Source organism: Neofelis nebulosa, chromosome 4, assembly GCF_028018385.1.
Source record: "Neofelis nebulosa isolate mNeoNeb1 chromosome 4, mNeoNeb1.pri, whole genome shotgun sequence".
NCBI lineage: Eukaryota > Metazoa > Chordata > Mammalia > Carnivora > Felidae > Neofelis > Neofelis nebulosa.
The window spans coordinates 99,009,873-99,033,447 of NC_080785.1; the positions used below are offsets into that span (position 1 = coordinate 99,009,873).

At 39.3% G+C, this 23,575-nt stretch overlaps 1 protein-coding gene across 5 annotated transcripts in view; it reads left to right on the forward strand.

The window, feature by feature from the left end:
- HECW1 (HECT, C2 and WW domain containing E3 ubiquitin protein ligase 1) overlaps nt 1-23,575 on the forward strand; it is a 422,722-nt gene that overhangs the window by 254,471 nt on the left and 144,676 nt on the right. For all 5 annotated transcript variants that reach the window (XM_058725487.1, XM_058725484.1, XM_058725486.1 and 2 more), the window contains 2 exons: nt 14,769-14,844; nt 20,494-20,663. In XM_058725487.1, coding sequence (XP_058581470.1) covers nt 14,769-14,844; nt 20,494-20,663 — 246 coding nt within the window. The remainder of the gene's footprint in view (nt 1-14,768; nt 14,845-20,493; nt 20,664-23,575) is intronic.

Genomic DNA, 23,575 nt, shown 5'->3' on the forward strand with positions numbered 1-23,575 from the left:
ATACTGTAATATAATACAAAATAATAAAGAAAATACAGAATATAAATTAAAATATACAAATTAACCTGCAATTACCTTTGAAAACCTTCATGACTGCTGTAAGGGACACAAGAGAGAGGAGGGTTATCATGTAGAACGACTTTCACTATCACTAATGGAATCACTGCTATCTGTTGGCTCAATGGAATCTTTTTCTTTTCATGCAACTTTAACAAGGAACCTATCCAAATGACACTTGCTTTTGCCTCATTTTGGGGATTTTGTGGAAGTGTGACATTGCATTGACAATCACCCACAATCCTGCAGAGAGAGAGAGAGAGAGAGAAGAGCCATTGGCTCAGTTGTGATCATGTGACATTCAGAATCACATACTACCCATTTTGCAAGACATTGCTCACTTATCAAGTTAAAATTTAGTAGAAATGTTTGCTTGTCTTGTGGAACACTCACAGACCATTACTCGCAACCTAAGGTTTACTGTATTTCCAAATAATATAGTTAATATATTTTTCTTTACCCTCCAAACACCTTTCCAGGTGTTTTTCTGTTTGTTTGTTTGTTTGTTTGTTTGTTTGTTTTGAGAGAGACAGAGGATGAGTTGGGAGGGGAAGAGAGAGAAGGAGGGAAAAAAATCCCAAGCACGCTCAGCACTGTCACAGGGCTTCATCTCCCAAACTGTGAGATCCTGACCTGAGCTGAAATCAAGAGTCAGAGCTTAACTGACTGAGCCACCCAGGGGCCCCCAGGTGTTCTAAATTTAAAGCAATGGATCCAGTTTTCAATTTTTGTGTCCCTACAAAGTGTCTTAAGAGTCTGGAATCACAGGGAGAAGTGTGTGTGTGTGTGTGTGCGCGTGTGTGTGTGTGTGTGTGTGTGTGTACGCACAAGCCCTGCCTTGCTCCAGAGAAGATTTCGGGCTATTTACAGAATACATGAGCATGTACTTTTAGCCAATGAAGAGTGGGGCTCCCAGGTCAGGTGCTCCTAACAATGGCGGGCACACATTTTACAGGGGCTGTGGTAGGGGCTGAAGTCTATGTGCTCAAGTGGTCCTTGCTAACAGAGGAACAAGTCCAGTTATACAGTTCATGGTTTACCGGGGGATGAAAACTGGCCACAGTTGCTCAGGAGTAGTACACCTGTTGGTTCTAGGATATGGCAGAAATTTCTCACAAGGCAAAAAAATGTGTTGAAAATGAGCTCTGGCTCCTAAAGGAAATAGAGTGAAGAAGGCTATATTAGTCTCCTATTGTTTAACAAACTACTACAAAGCTAGCAGCTTAAAAAAGCACACATTAGCTCCCAGTTCTATAAGTCAGAAGTCCAGCACATGATGGCTGCATTTTCTGCTCTGTGGATTGCAGGTAAAATCCTGAAATCAAGGTGTCAGCCGGGTTGAGTTCTCATCTGGGAGTTCTAGGGGAAAGTCTGCTTTCAAGCTCAGTCTTGTGGGAAGAATTCAGTTCCTTGTGGTTATAGTTCCCATTTCCTTCATGGCTCTTGGAGGTAGCCATAGTGCATTGAATCCTTCTCACTCTGAATCTCTGACTCTCTCTCTCTCTCTCTCTCTCTGGCCTCTAGACCCAAATTTAAAGGGCTTGTGTGGTTAGATTAGACTTACCATATGATCTCCCTCTCTCAAAGTCAACTATGACATATGACATAACCTAATCATGGGACTAGCTCACAGTCCCTGGGATTATGCAGCACTGGTATACCATGGCTAGGAAACCTTGGGACTCCTCTTAGAATTCTGCCTGGTACACGGCTTAAAAGACCTCCCAGTATTTGGCGGTTGAAGATGAAGGAGGAAAGAGAGGAGCCAAGCCAGCCTAGAATTCCCAACTACCCACGTTATGTAGACGTTCACCCCCAGGGATGCACATGGACCCTGAAGAAGCAGTGCTGCCCTGGATCAAACACCGTTCCTTCCCCATGAGCTGCCAAGTACTTGCCCTAAGTCCAGCCTTATCCCAAAGTCATCAGGGAGATGCTGAAAACTCCCTACATGTTTCCCCTGTCTTCTGAGGGAACTCTTCCAGAAGTTCTGCCCACCCATAACTCCTGCCTGATGTTACTCTGTGACCCCTAATCTCAACCTGTGACCCTTCATCCAGGCCCCTGGTGCCTCAGATCAGTTCCAAGATGAGGGAGATGTGTTCATCGTCTTTCTGGACCAACTGAAGGGTGTAGAAGCTAACATATGCTTACTGCACAATTGCTTCTATCTTCTATTTCATAAAGGCCAGGTGTTATTTACAAAATGATTAAAATAGCAGCTTGACATGGATTTGTTGGAAGACTGAGGATAGAAAAATATAGACAAGATTCCAAGTATATTAAATTAATCCAGATGAACATGGCATAGCAGACAATGCATTTGTTGTCCTGGGGTGTGAATTTATAAGAGAGTCTGGCTGAGCAGAAAAATGACCCAGACATACAAAGCCATGGAGGCAGCTTCCAGAATACTTTCTGGTCATGTCTCTTTTTCACAGTCAGCCAAATAGGTCCCTCAATTGATCTTTTTATGCTTCACGTTTCTCATTGTAAAGAATCAAATATTAGATAATCTGCTAACATAATTCTTAACAGTAAAAGGACAGAGGCTCGAAAACAAGTAACAGTATAACAACATTGGCCTAACTGAGGGCACTTACTGTGTACCAATCTTTGTGCTAAATGCTTTGTATGCACCACCTCATTCAGTTCTCAGAACTCAGAGAGGTAGGTTCTATTCTGACCTCCATTTGATAGAAAGGGAAACTGAGAGTTGGAGGAGTTGATTGCCTTGCCCTGGGCCACATGGTGAGGAGGAGCTGGTAGAGAAAGCGGTGCGCAGACTCTGGCTTGAGCTGTCAACACCCAGTAATACACCTACCTATCACAACCTCCAGAAATTTTTTGGTTAAATACCAGAGCAAGAAACAAACTGTGGTTGTGATGTCATCAAGGTGGGGGTATAGGAGACCCCTGCCCCCAGGAAGATCAACAATTAGCTATGCATGAGAAGAAACAGTTCTGGGAAAGTTGTTCCTTAAGTTTCCGCTTTAAGAAACTTCAGCAACACAGTGAACAAAAATCCTAATAATTACTCCAGAAATGAGGGAAGAGAGCTTCGTTTTGGTTGCATCATCCCATTCCCCAGGCTGGCACTGCTCAGCACCAAGATGGAACGCCCAAGTGACCCCAGTCTTTTAGGGCACCACACGAAGGCCCCACTTGGATTTCACTGCACCCAGACCAGCAAAACTGTGCTGTATAGAGATAGCTAGGAACCAGAAAGAAAAGTAGTGTCTACCAATAACAGCCATGCAGCAGGAGCAATTGTGGTTCGCAGTGAAATGCTCTATAGACAAACCCAGCAGCTTTCACCACTGTGGAGGGAACTAATGACCAGCTCAGCTGTGGCAGAACCCCTCCTGATTCTACCAGCTTTTGCCCCCAGGTATTTGTGTTTGCATATACAAACTACCAGAGTCCCTCCTAGCTCCCTTTCTGCCCTCTCCCACCAGAGCCTGAGAACCACACCAGCAGCCAGTCTAGGCCTCTGCAGCTGTACAAGTGCAAGATGCCATTCTCGAACCCCCATGGCTGACCTTCATCACTGTGTATGCCAAAAGGTCATTATATAATTACAAAGGGGACCATTTATCAAGAGCATATAAGCAACTATATATTTATATATTAAATGGCACATTCCTGAACAATCAATGGGCCAGAGAAGAAATAAAAGGGAAATTAAAAAATACTTTGAGACACATGAAATGGAAATACAACATACCAAAACCTACAGGATGCTGCAAAAGCAGCTTTAAGAGGGAATTTTAGAGTGACAAATGCCTACATTAAGAAAAAATAAAGGGGTGCTTGGGTGGCTCAGTTGGTTAAGTGTCTGACTGTTTGATTTTGGCTCGGGTCATGATCTCATGGAGTGAGTTCAAACCTCACACTGGACTCCACACTGAGGGTGGAGCCTGCTTAAGATTCTCTCTCTTTCCCTCTCTGCCTCTACTGCTCTCCCACTTGCTCGCTCTCACTCTCAAAAAAAATTTTTTTAAGAAAAAAGAAAGATCTCAAATAAACAACCTAAATTTATACTGTAAAGGAACTAGAAAAAAAGAACTAAGCCTAAAGTTAGCAGAAAGAAAAAAATAACAAAAATCCAAGCCGAAATAAATGAAATAAAGACCAGAGAAATAATAGAAAAGACTAAAAAAACTAAGAACTATTTTTTAAAAGATAAAAATGGAAAGAACTTTACTTAGACTAAGAAAAAAAAAGAAAGAAGATTGAAATAAATAAAATCAAAAATGAAAGAGGAGACCTTCTGATACCACAAAAATGCAAAGGATAATAGTGATTACTGTGACTATTTATACCCCAACAAATTTGATAACCTAGAAGAAATGGATAAGTTCCTGAAAACATACAACCTACCAAAACTGAATCATGAAGAAGTATAAATATAAACAGATCAATAACAAGATCGAAAACTTTCTCCAAAAAAGCTCAGGACTACATGGTTTTGTTGGCTTTTCCAGTCAAACATTTAACACCAGTGCTTTTCAAACTTAAAAAAAAATGAAGAGGAAAGAACACCCCAAACTCATTTTAAAAGACCAGTATTACCCTGATACCAAAACCAGATAAGGACACTGTAAGAAAGAAAACTATAGACAAATATCCTTGATGAATAGAGACGCAAAAATTCTCAACAAAATATTAGCAAACAGAATTTGACAGTGTAATAAAAAAATCATACAATATGATTAAGTGGGATTTATCCTTGGGATGCAAGAATGGTTCAACATATGCAAATCAATCAGTAAGTAAACTAAACATTAATAGAATGAAAGATAAAAGTCATATCATGTCAATAGATGTAGAAAAAGCATTTGATAAAATACAACATCCTTTCATGATAAAAAAAAAAACACAAGTTGAGTATAGAAGGTATGTACCTCCATACAAAAAAGGCTACGTATAACAAACCCAGAGCTACCATTATACTCAACAGTGAAAAGTTGAAAGCTTTTCCTCTAATACCAAGAATAAGACAAGGGTTCCCATTCTGACCTCTCCTATTCAGCATAGTATTAGAAGTCCTAGCCAGAAACAGGCAAGAAAAAGAAATAAATCCATCTTAATTGGAAAAGAAGTAAAATTGTCCTTGTTTGCAATGATATGATCTTATATATAAAAATCCTAAAGACCACACCAAAAAACTTAACAGTTTCTTAGTTCCAACGAACTAATCAATGAATTCAGTAAGTTGCAGGATACGAAATCAACATACAGTTGCTTCTGTATACTAGCAGAAAATATCAAAGAAATAAAGAAAAAAATCCCACTTACAATAGCATTAAAAACAATTAAATACTTAGAAATACATTTAACCAAGGAAGTGAAAGATCTGTACACCGAAAAATACTAAATGTTGATGAAGGGAATTAAAGAAGACACACACAAAAATAGATATTCCATATTTATCGAGGAGAAGAATTAATACTGTTAAATATCCATGCTACCCAAAGCAATCTACACATTCAGTGGAATCTTTATCAAAATTTCAATGGCACTTTACACAGAAATAGAAAAAAAACAATCCTAACAGTTGTATGGAGCCACAAAATAACCTATATAGTCAAAGAAATACTGAGAAAAAACAAAGCTAGAGATATCACACTCCCTGATTTTAAACTATATTACAAAGTTATAGTAATCAAGGCAGTATGCTACAGGCATACATTTAGAAACATAGACCAAATGAAAAGAAACACGAGCCCAGATATAAATCCTTGTATATACAGTCAACTGATATTCGACAAGGAAGTCAAGAATACTTAATGTGGAAAGGATAGTGTTTTCAATAAATGGTATTGGGAAAACTGGATAGCCACATAAATCAACTCAAATGGATTAAAGACTTAAGTGAAAGATCTAAAACAATACAACTCCTCAAAGAAAACAGAGAAAAAGCTCCTTGACATTGGTCTTGGCGCTGATATGTTGGATGTGGCACCAAAACCACAAGCAACAAAGTAAAACAAGTGGGACTACATCAAACTAAAAAACTTTTGTGCCCAGCAATACAAACAATCAACAAGATGAAAAGGCAACGTACAGAGTGGGAGAAAGTGTTTGAAAATCATGTATCTGATAAGGTATCAATATCCAAAATATATAAAGAAATAATGGAACTCAATAGCCCAAATGCAAACAATCCAATTTAAAAATGGGCAGAGGACTTGAATAAACATTTTCCAAAGACAGGCAAATAGCAAATAAGGACATGAAAAGGTGCTTGACATCACCAATCATTAGGTAAATGCAAATCAAAACCACAATGAACTATTATCTCACACCGATTAAAATGGCCATCACCAAAAAGAGAAAAGATTAAAAAATGGCCATCACCAAAAAGAGAAAAGATAAATGCTGGTGAGGATGTGGAGAAACAGGAACCCTTGTGCACTGTTGGTGGGAATATAAATTGATGCAGACACTATGGAAAACAGTATGTAGGTTCCTCAAAAACTTAGAATTTCCATATAATCCACTTGTGGTATGTATATATATATATATATATATATATATATATATATATAGTGTATATATATAACATAAATATTATAAATATGTTTTATATATTATATGTATATTATATATTTACTTCTGGTATATATCCAAAAATTTGGAAGCAGGATCTTGAAGAGATATCTGCACTGCCATGTTCATTGCAGCATTATTCACAGTAGTCAAGCTATGGAAACAACCTAAGTTGTCCATCAGTGCATGAATAGATAAAGCAAATGTGACATAGATACACACACACACACACACACACACACACTATTGGATATTATTAAGCCATGAGAAAGAAGGAAAGAAGGAAATCCTGCTGTTTGCAACTACATGGAAGGACCTTGACAGCATTGTGCTAAGTGAGATAAGTCAGAGAAAGACAGACACTATATGGTGTCACCTATATATGGAATCTAAAAGAGCAGAATTCAGAGAAACAGAGAGTAGTAGAGTAGTGGTTCCCATGGGTGGGAGGTGGGGGTTGATGGGGAGATTTTGCTCAAAGGGCACAAACTTTTAATTATAAGATGAGTAAGTTCTGGGGATCTAATGTATAGCATGGTGATTATAGTTAATAATTCTGTATTATGAACTTGAACGTTGGTAGATTGTATATGTTCTCACCACAAAAATGAAATGGTAGTTATATGACATGGTGGAGGTGTTACCTAACACTATGACGATAATAATTTTGCAGTATATAAATGTATCAAATCAACACGTTGTACAGTGTTGTATGTCAATTATATCCCAAAACTGGAGAAAAAAATAACTTGACAGGATTTCAACAGCAAAAAGAACATACTGTGGTGTATATATACAATGGATTATTAGATATAAAGAGGATTAACATGCTACCTCATGGGGGAACCCTTGACAGGGACACAGGGTACACTGATATTTGGTCAAACGATATTCTGGGTTTTTCAGTGAAGGTACTGTTAGATGAGCTTAACATTTATATTGATAGGCTGAGTAAAGCAGATTGCCCTCCCTGATGTTGGTGGGCCTCATCCTATGAACTGAAGATCTGAATGGGGCAATAATCCTAGCCATCTGTTGAATAAAAGGGGGTTCCTCCCGCCTGACTGCCTTCTAGCTGGGACATGAGTTTTTCCCGGTCTATAGACTCAGACTGGAATATCAACTGTCCTTGGGTCTTAAGACTGCTGTCTTTCAGGCTCCAACTTACACCCTCAACTCTCTTGAGTCTCCAACTTGCTGACTGCAGATGTTAGGACTTGCAAGCCTCCATAAGTGTGTGAACCAATTCCTTATCACATATGTGCATACACACACCCTATTAGTTCTGCTTTTCTGGAGAATGCTGATTCATACAAACCTCAAAAACATTACTAAGTGAAAGAATTCAGTCGCCAAAGGCCATAGATTGTATGATTCCACTTATATGAAATATGTAAAATACATAAATCCGTAGAGACAGAAAGTAAATTGGAGGCTTTCTGGGGCTGGGGAGGAGAGGTGAATGGGAAGAAACTGCTTACTGGTCATAGGGTATAAAGTTTTACTTTAAGTCGTTAAAATGTTTAGGAACTAGGTAGAAGGGGTGGTCGCACAACATTGCGAATGTACTAAATGCCACTGAATTGTTCCATTTAAAATGGTCAATTTTATGTTATGTGAATTTTGCCTCATAAATTATTTTAAATGAAACAGAAAAAGTAGGGGATGCATACATATGTATGCACACACACATGCATACATATGTACACACATATATACACGTACGTACAAATGTGCATGCATACATACATATATACATACACATGTACATACGTACATACACACCAGAGGAAGGATTCAAAAGCTTCCAAGGAACCAAGCTGGTATCACATTCATAGAATCTACAACGCTATGGATTTTAAGATCCATCATTGATTTTCATACCACCATTCTGGAAAAAGCTTTCCCGTTACAGTTATAAGGCACATTGATGATTAGCCACACCCTGATTTCACAGCATTAACATGGAAAGCAATGGGCATCTTTTTTTTTTAATGTTTATTTATTTTTGAGATAGGGAGAGTGAGTGCCCATACGTGCACATGGAGGAGGGGCAGAGAGAGAGGGGGATAGAGGATCTGAAGTAGGCTCTGTGCTGGTAGCAGAGAGCCTGATGTGGGACTCAAACCACAAACCGCGAGATCATGACCTGAGGCAAAGTCAGATGCTTAACCAACTGAGCCACCCAGGAGCCCCTGGAAACCAATGGGCATCTTAGGATTGATGAAAGTGGCTCCAGAGAAGAGGCCTGGGAAGGTGCCCAGCTTCAGTTGCTTACTGTTGGACATTCCAAAACACTCTAAAACCCACAACTTAAACAAATTGCTTGATTTTGAAAAATACGTTGGAAACTAATTTTTTAAAAATTCACTTGTTGCATGGGCCAAAGAAAACCTGTCATTGGGCTGTACAGCCTGCAGCCTCATTTGTGCCCAGTGAGTGCAAAAGGCTGCCTTTTGTAGGTTTCAAAGAGGCAACAATGATCAGCTCAGAGAGCAGAGTGAAGGATGATCCTTCACAGACTAAGGGAGCAGCTGGCTAGGTGACAGTCATCCAGACAAGGAAGTGAGATCTGCAGAGAATTGAATTGTTTGTCCCTAATGGGTACAGGCTTGAGCACTGGGCATGGGGCCTCTGTGGGTCAAGGCATCACAGAACCTGCTTCTGGTGCTTGAACTAGGATCAAGACAGTTTGAGATAAGAGTTACAAAGCTAACGCATCTTTCTATTACCATTTGAAAGAAGTAGACACTTGAGACCGATGCTTCTCCAAGCATCGTCTTGCTGGCCGGCAGCATCTCTCTCATCTGACGAAACTTGGTAGAAATGCAGACTCTCGGGCCCTTCCCAAACCTACAAAATCAAACCTTCTGGGATGGAGCCTGGAAATCTCTAGTTTATCAACCCTACAGGAGATTTTGATGCGTGCTGAAGTCAGAGGACGTCAGCCCTAGGGCAAACAGAATGGTTCAGCTATTCCTTAGAAGTTGGTAGTTCGTCATAAGCTTACTTTCAGAGCAGTCTGCACTACACAAGAAACTATGTTAAAAAGAATAGCTAGAAAAACTAAAAATCATCAGGGAACATCCAGGATTTGATTACTTCCAGCTAACATTCTCAATGGCACAGTGCTTCTTACACAGTCTCCTCACTTTCTTCTTAGTGAACCAAATGCTTAGCCTCTCACACACAGCAGCCCCTTGCCCCACACAGATTTGCCCCTGGTGCTAATATTTGCAATCCCATGTTGCCTAAAGCAGTCAGAGCATCCCTACGTAATTAACATGTTTTGCCCAATTCACACAATGGAAAGTAGGAGGAATTCTTCATTTTTCCAGTGCCTCTCTTTTGCCCACAGCGATTAGCGGAAGAGCCCTGCAATTGGGAAGCTTGCATCTTGCCTTCAAGGGAAGAGTAGAAGCACTGAGGGCTCTGGAAGTTGACTTGGTGACAGCAGCATCAGAAAGCAGAGAGGAACAGGCAGAATAGGACCAAAATATGAATAGAATATGAGCACACGACAGCTGAGCAGCCAGGCTGGGTCTGAAGAAACAACCTCATGGGTGGACAGACTCTATGTCAGGTTCTGTCATTCATTCTATTTAAGTTGGAGGGACCAGAGTTGGATTCATCCCAGGTGAATTTGGGGAAGTCAACAAATTGGTCTTAGCTCAACTTTCACATTTGTGAACTGGTGGGGAGTGAATGATGCTTAATTCGCAAACTGTTAAGAGTGTGTCTAGAAGAACTGGCTCTGTACTTGGCACATAATCCGGTCCCATCCCTGTTACTCATCTCTTGTCCCTTCGATGGGCCTTGTGAGTCTTCCATTGCATGTGTCCCTGAGATGGGGAAATTGCCTGGGATGCGGTTGACTGTTAGTTTTATGTTTTATTCTTTTAATGCCCCTAAAGATGACTTTGCCCTTGAGGTGTATAGGCCTTGGTGCTGGAGAACTTGGAATGAGTTGCCTAACTACCCAATACTCATATTATGAGGATTCAGTGAGGCAAATGTACCCAAAAGTGCTCTATACACATTTGTAGTGTGTGTGTTCGCTGTTTTCTGTTTGCGTGTTTGAACATTTCAGAGATTTGGAGGTAGAAATGGAATTTGAGACCTGGATTTGTTTGATATTTGTGGGGTTTTTTTAAGGTGGCTTGGAGGCATATCAGATTATTCACTAGACTTTATCTTGGAGGCAAAAGATATTGAAGTGTACGGGAACCACTGATCTCTGATCTAAAATGGAAGCTGTGACCTGTATCTTGGCTGCTTATATGCCATGGCTTGGATATTCTATTATTTGTAATGCACTGTTAGTTGGCACCTGATTTTTAGATTCACATTATCAGTCATGGAGCCCTGCATTTTTCATTCATAGGAAAATCAGAGTTATCTGGGTCAAGTGAATGAATAAAGGTCGAATGAAGGCATGGATTTCGATTTCTGGCATCATTGTAGATTTAATTATTCTGTAACTAAACACAAACCTTATCAGCATTTTTAGGGGGCAGAGTCATTCTACAATTATTTAAGAATAATTGTGGGCATATAAATGGAGTTAATGCATCAGAATTGAGCATGATGTGGCCACACCCCTGTTGGAAATGCCAGGGATGCTACATGGAGTTTTTCCAACTCTTACCTGAGGAAGAAAAGCCAGGTCTGGGACATTCAGAGGAGCAACTCGGAGTCGCCTTTCACCTGCGAGGAAGTTCTTTGGAAACTCCTGTGTTACGTCCAAAATGCACGCATGTTTTGCATTCGACCTTAAATCTCTTCATGTTAGTTTCTAAATTCGTTTTTACCCCAATCTTTGAGTACAGTGGATGCTCCAAGACAGGCACTCTTGCCCCTGGGTACACCTGCCTACCTCTGGGAATGAGCACGCACCTGAGAAGCCTCCCTGGCCTCGGAGACTGAAAGGCGGAGGATATAGGTCGGCAAGCTTATCTGATCATGTGTGTGAGACACAGGTATGTTTCCAGCAAACAGCCTCATCTTCGTGAGGTGGTACCAGGAAAGGAAAAGGTGGAATTTGAAGAACGTGTAGAGTTAAGGCGGAGGGCAGCAAGTCGTGGGAGCTACACGTCTTCCTACTGCTGAGGCAGAAGTTCCCTTGCCAGGGTAAAAAGGCCTGATCTTCACTCCATTTTTTGGCGAACTGCATTTTGGGAGTGTGCAACAGTGGTATGGATTCATACTTAGAGCCTTTCAAACATCAGACATGAAGAGAAAACCGAGAATGGGAGTAGGAAAGATACATCAGAATTAACCCTAGAGCCCTTAATTCAACTCCGAGGGCCTTCTCAGTACCTACGGGGTCTCCTGCACACCACCAGCAGATGTGGCTTTGAATCTAGAAACCATCTGCCAGAGAGGCTTTGCCGTGGAAATGTTTGTGTGCAAAACAGTGAAGCTGCCAGGGCTGCATCTGAGAGGGGGCGTCAGGACCCAGCACCCAGTGGTTAGACTAGCAGCGAGGAAGAGCAAAGGGGACTCGTGGAACGTGCAGATCTGAGAAGATGAGCAATTCCTTCATGCGCCTCTGTCACCCCAGGTTGTTCCAGAGTGAGCGATTTGGCCGCGTCGTCACACCTCTTTCACAGTCAATAAATGGTAGTCTGTAAGGGCAACAGATTTCTTAACCTCCGACATGCCCCCGGAACTCATCTGGAGCAAGAAGTCAGGATGTAGAACCTTCCTGAGACAGGCAAACATCTTTACTTCCTGGAAAATGTTTATCACGGCTACTGTTGTCTCCGCGTTCATGTCATCAATCTGGCGATGACTGTAAATGATGTTAGCAAAAGGCCACGAGTTAAGTCGACTTCTGTGGAGTTTGAGTTTTAAATGTGTGTCTCCCCTTTGAGCTTAGTAGCTTCTGAAAAATAGACATTTTTTTTTTTTTGTCTCAGACCTGATTTTTGATGCCATAAAGATGAAGAACTTGCTTGTAAATATCCTGAATAGCCAGCAGGGGAATATTTAAATATGAAGAACCAAAATGTGTATGCTTTAAACAGGAAGGACAAAATACACTATCTTTTGCTATCATAGTGCATGTTTAAGTTCGTGTTAGCTTCCTATGAAATGTGTACTTTTACCCTACACTTTTTTAAATGGGAATGCACATGCTTTAGACTAAATAATTCTACAAGGCTCTACCGAAAGGAGTTTTTGTTGTGTCTTCAAGGAACTTATAGTCTGAAGAGACAAGCTAGATGTTGACATCTTCATTTTTTAAAAAAAAATTTAATGTTTATTTATTTTCAAGAGAGAGAGACAGAATGTGAGTGGGGAAGGGGCAGAGAGACACAGAATCTGAAGCAGGCTCCAGGCTCTGAGCTGTCAGCACAGAGACCGACGTGGGGCTGAAACTCAAGAACTGTGAGATCGTGACCTGAACTGAAGTCGGACGCTTAACTGACTGAGCCACCCAGGAGCCCCAGATGTTGACATTTTTAAACTAGAATTAAGAGGTTGATTGTCATTGTCCTACTTAGGCAGGTACAGCAACTTAAGGGTTGTGGCCAGCTGGCCGAGAGCTGCTGTGGCCTTCATCTGGGCATAGGTTTGACAAAGAAGAAAACTTTACAACATTAAGGAATTTTGATTTATGCCTATATATATTGGCCACTTTGAGAGTTAGGAGTGTGGTCCAGCCTGAGGATGCAGGTTCTGAGCTGTTTTTTTTACTTCGATTACTCTGTGTTAACCATGCAAAGTGAAGAACAAACCCAGAGTAGGAAGGATAAGTGTCTCCAAATTGAAGGGAGATCATTCCTTGGGACCAGCTCACATTCCCAATGCATGAATCCCAGCTGTGCCTTCCTCTGATTCTCTACTATCAAATGAGACTCTTAGAGACACAGACCTGTCTCTTATCTCACTTCATGCCAAGATCCATTCCATCTGCCACTCACATTGGTTCTCTCTGTTGAGCAGCCCAGCATCCCTGAGAGGCACCTTGCACTTGGGTCTAAAAGCAAGCATACTGAGGAGATTTGTACACAAGCTGTAGCCAAGCACATAGGCACACCAGGGGCAGCAGCTTCAAAGTGGGGGAGGAATTCTAATAATCCCTTTGTACTCTCCTGGGCCAAAGCTGTGAGTGAGCCCAGCTTTGAGATGCCCAATCATTATGCTCAAGTCTCATAAAGGCAAGCTGATGGTAACATCCAATCACACTCTTACAGCATACTGAGAGGCAGTAGAAAGAGTCAGAGAACAGCCCACACGACCTGCAACAAAGAGACTTTGAGCTAGAGGTCATCGAGTTTTCCATTTTTTCCTTCTTTGGTACAGATTATCTTCTAAAAAGTGGATACTCTATGGATTTGCTTGATACTCAGATTTTAAAAATTATTTCCTGCAAGTGCAGTGTATTCAGCAGTAACTCTGCCTTTGAATAAATATTCAGAATTATTTCTGAGTAAAACTTTTCTAGGAGAAAATGGAAGCAAGGACTCTAGCTGTTCTGATTAATATGTTAGAAGATATATATTGAGCAAGGATGGGATAGAAAACATTTTAACAACCTGGTTTGCAAATACCTACTAGACTACAGATAAGCCATTTAACAATTATGTTCTGAAATTTCCCAGGATAGCAATTAAAGAGGAGAGATCTCAGAGTAGTTTCTTAATGCTATGCTCAGGCTCCTCCCTAATAAACAGAATTTCCTGGAAATCCCTAGATAATAATACAGATCAGAAGAAATGAAGGCACGGCAGTTTAACACTATACTTTGCTAAGTGGAAACATTGTAATTACAACAGTAAACATCTATTGACCTATCATTCTATTGCCTTAGGGTTGGCTTTAATAAATACATTTTGCAAATTTGAATGTGAAAAGACGTTGTTTACATAAATAGTTACAAAGAGCCTCTAATATTACAGTAATTGTGTTTGTTGATTTCCATTACCCTGAAAAATACCCCTCATCCCCACTAACAGATCCTCTATTACTGGGAAAGACATTAGATTGTGAGAAGCTTTTTTTAATCAATAGTAGCCTAATAAAATCACAACGCTGCTGTCTTTGTAGACTGTAGCTGGAGAAATAACTGTGATTAAATGTGTTTGTATTACAATGTGAGTAGCTGTTTCAATGCTTGTTTTGCTTGTCTCCCATTTTCCTTCTTACAGATTTTTAAAAGCATTGGCTCTGATGAGACCGTCCAAGGGCAAGGAAGTCGGAGGCTGATCAGCTTTTCTCTCTCAGGTATGTTTTGCTCACCTGAAAGCCTTGCGGAGAAAATAAGAAGGTCAACCAGCAGTCAGCACACCTACTTCAATTTGACTCTTACCTACAAGTTACTTCACCTCTATGCGCCTCAGTTTTTCCATCTGTAAAAGAAAAATTAAAAATGTCTGCTCCATTTTCCTTGACCTCATGAGGATATTGGAGGAGTCAATAAGTAATAGATGCTAAGCACTTTGTGATGATGAGAAGAGAAGCCACAATTCCACTTTACCTCCATCATCAATAGCATTAATTGAAAGTTTATAAAGTGGAGGTAGGAGAAAACCTGGGGAAAAAGCAGCCAGCAGACCCTTTGTCTAAATAAAATCTCACATGAAGCTCAATTGATCAAATCGATAAAAGCCAAACTGCTCAAGCAAGTACATTTGTGGAAAAGTCAGTGAAATCCAAATAAAGTATGTAATTTAGTTAATAGTGGTTTTTTTGAGTAATCTAATTTTTCAGTGTTCACAAGTTACCGTAGTTCTATAATATGCTAACAATGGGACAAACTGGGTAAAAAGTATGTGGGAAATCTTTGTACTACCTCTGCAATTCTTCTGTAAATCTAGAATAATTTCAAAATTAAAAGTATAAAGAAAAACTGAGTTACCCTGCCTAAAATGATATACGAATCTCAGAGCCCTACACACTGAATTCCACCCTAACTGGGCTTTGAGGAGACACAATGGCATGAAGCTCTAGGACTCTATTGAACAGTTTGGAAAGTACTGCCTTAGCTTGTTGTCAAACCAACAAGTGTTACAGACCATGAATGTCAGAGATCTAAGACCACAGAAATGATGAGTGTTCCTGGGAGATAGACAGTCAACTGCCATTTTTATGTCTATGTGAACCCCAGTAAAGAAAATGCATTTCTAAAGATTCATTGATAAACAATTATAGCAAGGTTGCGGGATGCAAGTCAATTGCTTTCTTACATACCAGCAATAACAAGTGGAATTTAAAATTAAATACACAATACCTTTTTATATTTGCACCTCCCCAAATGAAATATTTAGGTATAAACCTAACAAAATATGTACAAGGTCTATGTAAGGAAAACTACAAAAACTCTGATGAATGAAATTTAAAAAGAACTAAGTGGAAGATTCTCCATGTTGATAGATTAAAAAACTCAGTGTTGTCAGAGTTTCAGTTTTTCTATAGAATCAATGCAATCCCAATTAAAACCTGAGCCAATCATTTTGTGGATATTGATAAAATGACTCTCAAACTAATAGAGAGAGGCAAAAGACCCAGAATAGCCAACACAATATGAAGGAGCAGATCAAAGTTGGAGAACTGACTTATTCAACTTCAAGACTTACCACAGCTATGGTAACCAAGATAGCATGGTATTGGTGAAAGAACAACAACAACAACAAAACAATAAATCAATGGAACAGAAGAGAATACTCAGAAATAGATGCACATAAATTTAGTCAACTGAACATTGACAAAGGAGCAATAGCAATACATTGGAGCAAAGACAGTCTTTTCAACAAATAATGCTAAAACTACTGGGCATCCACATGCGGAAAAAAAAAATCTATATCCAGAACTTACACTCTTCACAAAAATTGACTCAACCCACTAAAAAACTGTTAAAACTAATAAATTCAGTAAAGTTGCAGGATACAAAATCAAAATACAAGAATCTGCTATGTTTTAATACTAATAATGAACTGTCAGAAAGAGAAATTAAGTAAAAAATCCTATTTACAATTGCATCAAAAAAAGACCAAAATACTTAGGAATAAATGTAACTAAAGAGGTAAAAGACCTGTACACTGAAAACAAGAAAACATTGATGAAAGAAATGGAAGAAGACACAAATGAATGGGAAGATAGCCCATGCTCATGGATGAGAAGAATAATGTAGTTAAAATTCCCATAGTATCCAAAGCAATCTACACATTTGATGCAACCTCTATCAATATTCCAATGGCATTTTTCACAGAAATAGAATAAAGAATTCTAAAATTTGTATGGGACCACAAAAGACCCAAATAACCAAAGCAATCTTAAGAAAGAACAAAGTTGGAGAAATCATGATTCCTGATTTCAAACTATGTTACAAAACTATAGCAATCCAAACAGTATGGTGTTTATATAAAAACAAGACACACAGATCAAAGAAACAGAATAGAGAGCCCAGAAAGAAACACACATATTATGGTCGATTAATTTACAGCAAAGGAACCAAGAATGGGGAAAGGACAATCTATTCAATAAATGGTGCTGAGAAAACTGGACAGCCACATGCAAAAGAATGAAACTAGGCCACTATCTTATACCATCCACAAAAATAACTCAAAATGTATTAAAGACTTGAACATAAGACCTGAAATCATTACATTCCTGGAAGAAAATATAGGCAGTAAAGTCCTTGACATCGGTCTTGGTGATGATATTTTTTGGATTTAACACCAAAAGCAAAGGCAACAAAAGCAAAAATAAGCAAATGGGACTACATAAAACTAGAAAGCTTCTGCACAGCAAAGAAAAATGTCAACAAAATTAAAAGAAGTGAGAAAGAATAATTGCAAATTGTATCTCTGAAAAGGGGCTAATGTCCAAAATATATAAAGAACTCATGCAATTTATCAAAAAAAAAAATCTGACTAAAGAATGTGCAGAAGATCTGAATAGACATTTCACCAAAGAAGACATACAGATGGCCAAGAAGTACATAAAAATATGTTCAACATCATTCATCATTCATGAAATGCAAAATATCAAAACCACAGTGAGATATCACTTCACACCTGTTAGAATGGCTAGTATCAAAAATGCAAGAGGAAACAAGTGTTAGTGAGGATATAGAAAAAGGAAAACCCTCATGCACTATTGGGGGAGATGTAAACAGTACAGCTATTATGGAAAACACTATGGAGTTTCCTCAAAAAATTAAAAGTAGAACTATCATAAGATTTAGGAATTTCCCTTCTGGGTATTTACCCAAAGAAAATGAAAACATGAGCTCAAAAAAATACATGCACCCTCATGAGTGATACTCAGCCATAAAAAAGAATGAAATCTTGCTATTTGTGACAACATGGATGGAGCTAAAGAGTACTATGCTAAGTGAAAGAAGCCAGAGAAAGACAAATACCATATGATCTCACTTATATGTGGAATCTGAAAAGCAAAACAAAACAAAACCACACTCATAGATAGAACAGATTGGGGGTTGCCAGAGGTGGGAGGTGGGAAAAATGGGTGAAGGTGGTCAAAAGATTCAAACTTCCAATGTAAAACAAATAAGTAAAGTGGATGTAATGTACAGCATGGTGATTATAGTTAATAATACTGTATTGTATATTTGAAAATTGCTAAGAGAATAGATCTTAAAAGTTTTCATCAGAAGTTATAACAATGTGTGGTGATGACTATTAACTAGACTTATTTGGTAATCATTTTGCATTATATCCAAATATAATACAAGTACATGAATCATTATGTTGTATACCTGAAACTAAATATAATATGTCAATTATATCTCAATTTTAAAGAATCACTCAAAATGGATCAGACCTATGTGTAAAATGCAGAGCTATAAAACTCCTAGAAGGTAACAGGAGAAAACCTAGATGACTTTGGGTACGGCAATGGCTTTTTAGATACAATATCAAAGATGTGGTGCATGAAAGAAATGATTGATAAACGATGGACCTTATTAGAATTAAAAATTTTTGTACTGTAAAAAGACAATGTCAAGAGAGTGAGAAAAATTACACTACACTGAGAAAAATTATTTGCAAAACACACATCTGTTAAAGGAACACTATTGTAAATATAAAAAGAACTCTTAAAATTCAATATGAAAACAAACAAAAAAAAACAATTAAAAAGAACGGGCCAAATATCTTAGCAGACACCTCACCAAAAAAGATATACAAATGACAAATAATCATATGAAAAGATGCTTCACATCATATATCATATATCATCAGGGAAATGCAAATGAAATGCAAATGAAAACAAGACTCCACTACACACCTATTAGAATGGCCCAAATCCAGAACACTGACCACATCAAATGCTGACAAGGATGTAGAACAATAAGAACTCTCGTTGGTCACTGGTGGGAATGCACAAGGGTACAGCCACTTTGAAAAGCAGTGTGGTGATCTGTTACAAAGCTAAACACACTCTTACCATAGGATTCGGTGATTGCACTCCTTGGTATTTACCCAAACGAATTAAAAACTTAAATCTGTACAAAGCTTGTACACAGATGCTTAAAGCAGCATTATTCATAATTGCCAAAACTTGGAAGCAACCAAGATGTCCTTCAGTAGGAGAAAGGATAAATAAACTGTAGTACAGGCAGATAATGGATTGGTGTTCATTGCTAAAAGGAAATGAGCTGTCAAACCAGACTAAGACATGGAGGAATCTTAAATGCATATTACTAAGTTAAAAAAAAAAAAAGACAATCTGAAAGGGCTACATACTATATTATGGAAATGTCAAAACTGTGAAGTCAGTAAGGAGATCAGTGGTTTCCAAGGTCTAGGAGAGGATAGAGGAGATGGAGCACAGAGGATTTTTAGGACAGTGGAAATATTCTGTATGATGTTCTAATAATGGATACATTTGTCAAAACCCATAGAATGTACACCACCAAAAGTGAATGCTGATGTGAACTATGAACTTTGGGTGATAATGATGTGCCAGTGTAGGTTCATCAGCTACAACAAATGTACCCCTCTGCTAGATGTTGATAATGGGGAGGCTCTGCATGTGTAAGGCAAGGGGTATATGGAAAAATCTGTTCTTCTGCTTAATTTTTCTGTGAACCTATAACTCCCCCCTCAAAATAAAGTCTTTCATTAAAAAAAAAATCAAAATGTTGACAACATTAGCATATGTCTCTCTAAGTTAAAAGAAAAAGGAAGAAGAAACTCAATACTTTTGTATTACTAGGGCAGAAAACCAACAACTCCTGATTTTCCGTTCTTACCTTCCTGTTGAAATGCTTGAGAAATAACAATTATTTGTACAAAACCTGTAGGAAATTCACTAACCAAAGCTCAGTGAAATCCTGAAGCCCAAGAGGGATGCCATGCAGGATGGGCAGCATGGGCCTGGGGAAGGAGAGAAATTCTCTGTTAATTGGTTCCCATTTTGGTTCTACCATACAGACAAGGGCTGATAGAACAATTATATTCATTGTGAGACTATAGCCCTTGGTTTTCTTCCACCTCCACTTTGCAGAGGAATTTTCACCTGGACCCATAGAATTTTCAAAGTTGGATTTCCTCCCTCAGTGTACAACCCAAGTTTCCTGAGGTGATTTCAGACCCTCACCCCAGCTTGCCTGAGGAATACCAGTAGTCCAGTCCAGTAAAAGCCAATGGTCCTCTCTTGAAACACATCATGACCACAATGCCAGTTGAATTGATTTATTTTAAGGAATGGTTTTATCCATGCCAGTAAGTGTTCCATATAATGGGTTCTGTAGACATACCAGTCCATATTCATAATGAGGTGAAAAGTAGACTGAAGACTGAGAAGATTTTTCCATGTTTTGGCTGGGCTTTACTCCTTGTGTAAGCCCTGATATGCTCTTTCACCTCACCAAAACACATTTAACTTAAAATATTCCTTGTTTTATAGATTTCCAGGCCATGGGACTGAAGAAAGGGATGTTTTTCAACCCAGACCCTTACCTGAAGATTTCCATTCAGCCTGGAAAGCACAGCATCTTCCCTGCCCTCCCACACCATGGACAGGAGAGGAGATCCAAGATCATAGGCAACACTGTGAACCCCATCTGGCAGGCTGAGGTGAGTGCTGTGGGCCCTGAGAAGAAACTTCAGTGACCAACTGACCATAAAGCAGCCTACATGCTATGCCCTCCTTTCTTAGAGCCCTAAACTGCTCTGTTTGTGGCTCTCCAGTCTTGGAAGGAGGCTGTGTTTTCTGTGGGTTATAACTCAGGGATCTTGACAGAGCCCCTCAAGGCAGTACCAGGAAACTGTTTGTTGCTCCTACACTCACTAGCCCTGTTATAGCTCCTTCTTCTGATTCAGGACCTGCATCTGAAAGCAAGACAGCCTCTCTCTGCCTCTGTGTGGGAGAAGGAAGAGAAGAATTTTGATTTGAGCATTCTCACACCCCTCCTACATGTGCGGTCCTTAGGCAAGAGTGCCAAATTTTAAATGAGTCCCTCTAGGCCAGTTCCAGAGATTCTAAAATTGCCAGGTTCCTGGGACAGGTAAATAGATAAGCCCCAAAATATCCTTGGGAATTACATATTGTTTGATCTAAATAGACATGAAACCTAACTGTGCATACCATCTTCCTGCTAGGCAATTTGAAGGAGTATTGACAGTTTGTTTTGTCTCATGAAGGCCTGTCTCCACTCTCAAATGGGTCCTCTGCTAGCCAGGAGTGAGGAGGCTCCTGAGCAAAGCCACATGCGTGTCAGGCTGGGCTTCACAGTGGCTCAGTCCTCTCCTAGAGAACTAGCAGAAAGTTGTCACAACCCATTGGCAGCCTAACTCACATGCTTTAGCTTGAGGGTATGACCTGCTAACTGTGTAGCTTGGGGAGCAAAGAGGCTTAGGTCATGGGAAAGGCTACAGTATAATGTAGGGGTTAAAAGCACAGCTTTGCAGCCACACAAACCTTTGTTCAAATCCCAGTGTAGCCACTTGCTAGTTGTGTAGATTTAAGAAATCCGTCATCCTCATTCTGAGCCTCAGATTACCTTCATCCGTCTGTTACTGAAGGAAATATGCGACTCCTACCCAAGCCACTTGCTTTAGACAGGGCTCCTTCCTTTATTCTTCTGAGTATATCATCTATGATGTAGACCTTTCAAACATTCTTGAGCAAGAAAGTGTAATTAGATGTTTTGGGGCAAAGCTTTTTCATTGTCTCTTAAATTATACCACCTACTGCCTAGGCTTAATTAACCCTGACCCAGGCCTTACAGAAGAGCAACGTTACAGCTTTGAAGTTAGAGCAACATAAAGGAAATGGAATTATATTTAATCTTCCTATGACTTTGGTTATCAACAGATTCTAAAGCACTGAGAGTACCAGTAGCATGGAATAATGAATCTTAAATTATTTGTTCCTTTAGTCCAGGCTATTCTTGCCAATTATTTCTGGTCTCTTCATTGCATTCCTGGGGATAATACAAGATGCCACAGGAATTTATAGTACATGAAAAAAAAAAAAAGAAGAAGAAGAAGAAGCCTTCTCTCTTCTGAAGGACTTCAGAGCAACTTGTTCTAAAACATTTAGTCATAAAGGTATTATAAGTCTCAAAGAACATTTCAAAAATCCAGCACCATCAGAATGTGGTGTTTTTTTTGTTTTGTTTTAAAATGTCAACTAGAATCTGCTTTAAGTTCTGCAATTATTTCTGAGTCTTTAGTTAAGATTTACTTCTCTCTGGAAGGATCCTGGCAAACTCTTGCTCGTCCTCTGCTCTTGACCTCCTGCATTCTATCCAACGTGCTGTGGTTGAAGTTGGTGTTCTAAAATAGGTTTTGCCACGTGTTTCCCTGATGAGGCTCAGATTGAGGATAACTGATTTCTCAAGTTAAACATCAAGTAACTAACTTGACTGCAAATCTGTACTTTCTTTTTTTTTAATTTTATTTATTTATTATTTATTTATCTTTCAATTTACATCCAAGTTAGTTAGCATAGTGCAACAATAATTTCAGGAGTAGATTCCAGTGATTCATCCTCTATGTATAACACCCAGTGCTCATCCCAGCAAGTGTCTTCCTTAATGCCCCTTACCCATTTAGCCCATCCCCCTCCCCACAACCCCTCCAGCAACCTCCCGTTTGTTCCCAATATTTAAGAGTCTCTTATGTTTTGTCCCCCTCCCTGTTTTTATATAATTTTTGCTTGCCTTCCCTTATGTTCATCAGTTTTGTATCTTAAATTCCTTACATGAGTGAAGTCATATAATATTTGTCTTTCTCTGACTGACTAATTTCGCTTAGCATGATACCCTCTAGTTCCATCCACATAGGTGCAAATGACAAGATTTCATCTTTTTTGATTGCCGAGTAATACTCCATTGTGTGTATATATATACATGTATACATGTATATATATACATATATATATATAATCTTCTTTATCCATTCATCCGTCAGTGGACATTCAGGCTCTTTCCATACTTTGGCTATTGTTGATAGCACTGCTATAAACATTGGGGTGTATGTGTCCCTTCAAAACAACCTATCTGTATCCCTTGGATAAATACCTAGTAGTGCAATTGCTGGATTGTAGAGTAGTTCTAGTTTTAATTTTTTGACGAACCTACATACTGTTTTCCAGAGTGGCTGCACCAGTTTCATTCCCATCAGTAGTGCAAAAGATGCAAATCTGTACTTTCAACCCCTAAAGTATACTATAGTGCCCAGTGCCCTGATGGAGAAACCAGTGCCCTGATGGAGGTACTTTGCATACCTCCTATGCAAAGTATTCCAGGACTTTGGTGAACCAGCATCACTTGCCACTTGTGTCAGGTATGGATGCATTTGGCTCTAAGCTAGAGGAACTGGGGCCAGCTCTGATATTTCTCACAAACAAGAAGTCCAGACAGAGGTGGTCCTGGTAGTGCAGCCACTGATAGAGCCATCAAGGACTCGGATCTCTGGGTCTTAGCACTGCACTGTTAGCAGATGGCTTTCATCCTCCTGTCTTAAAGCCTCAAACTCAAGTA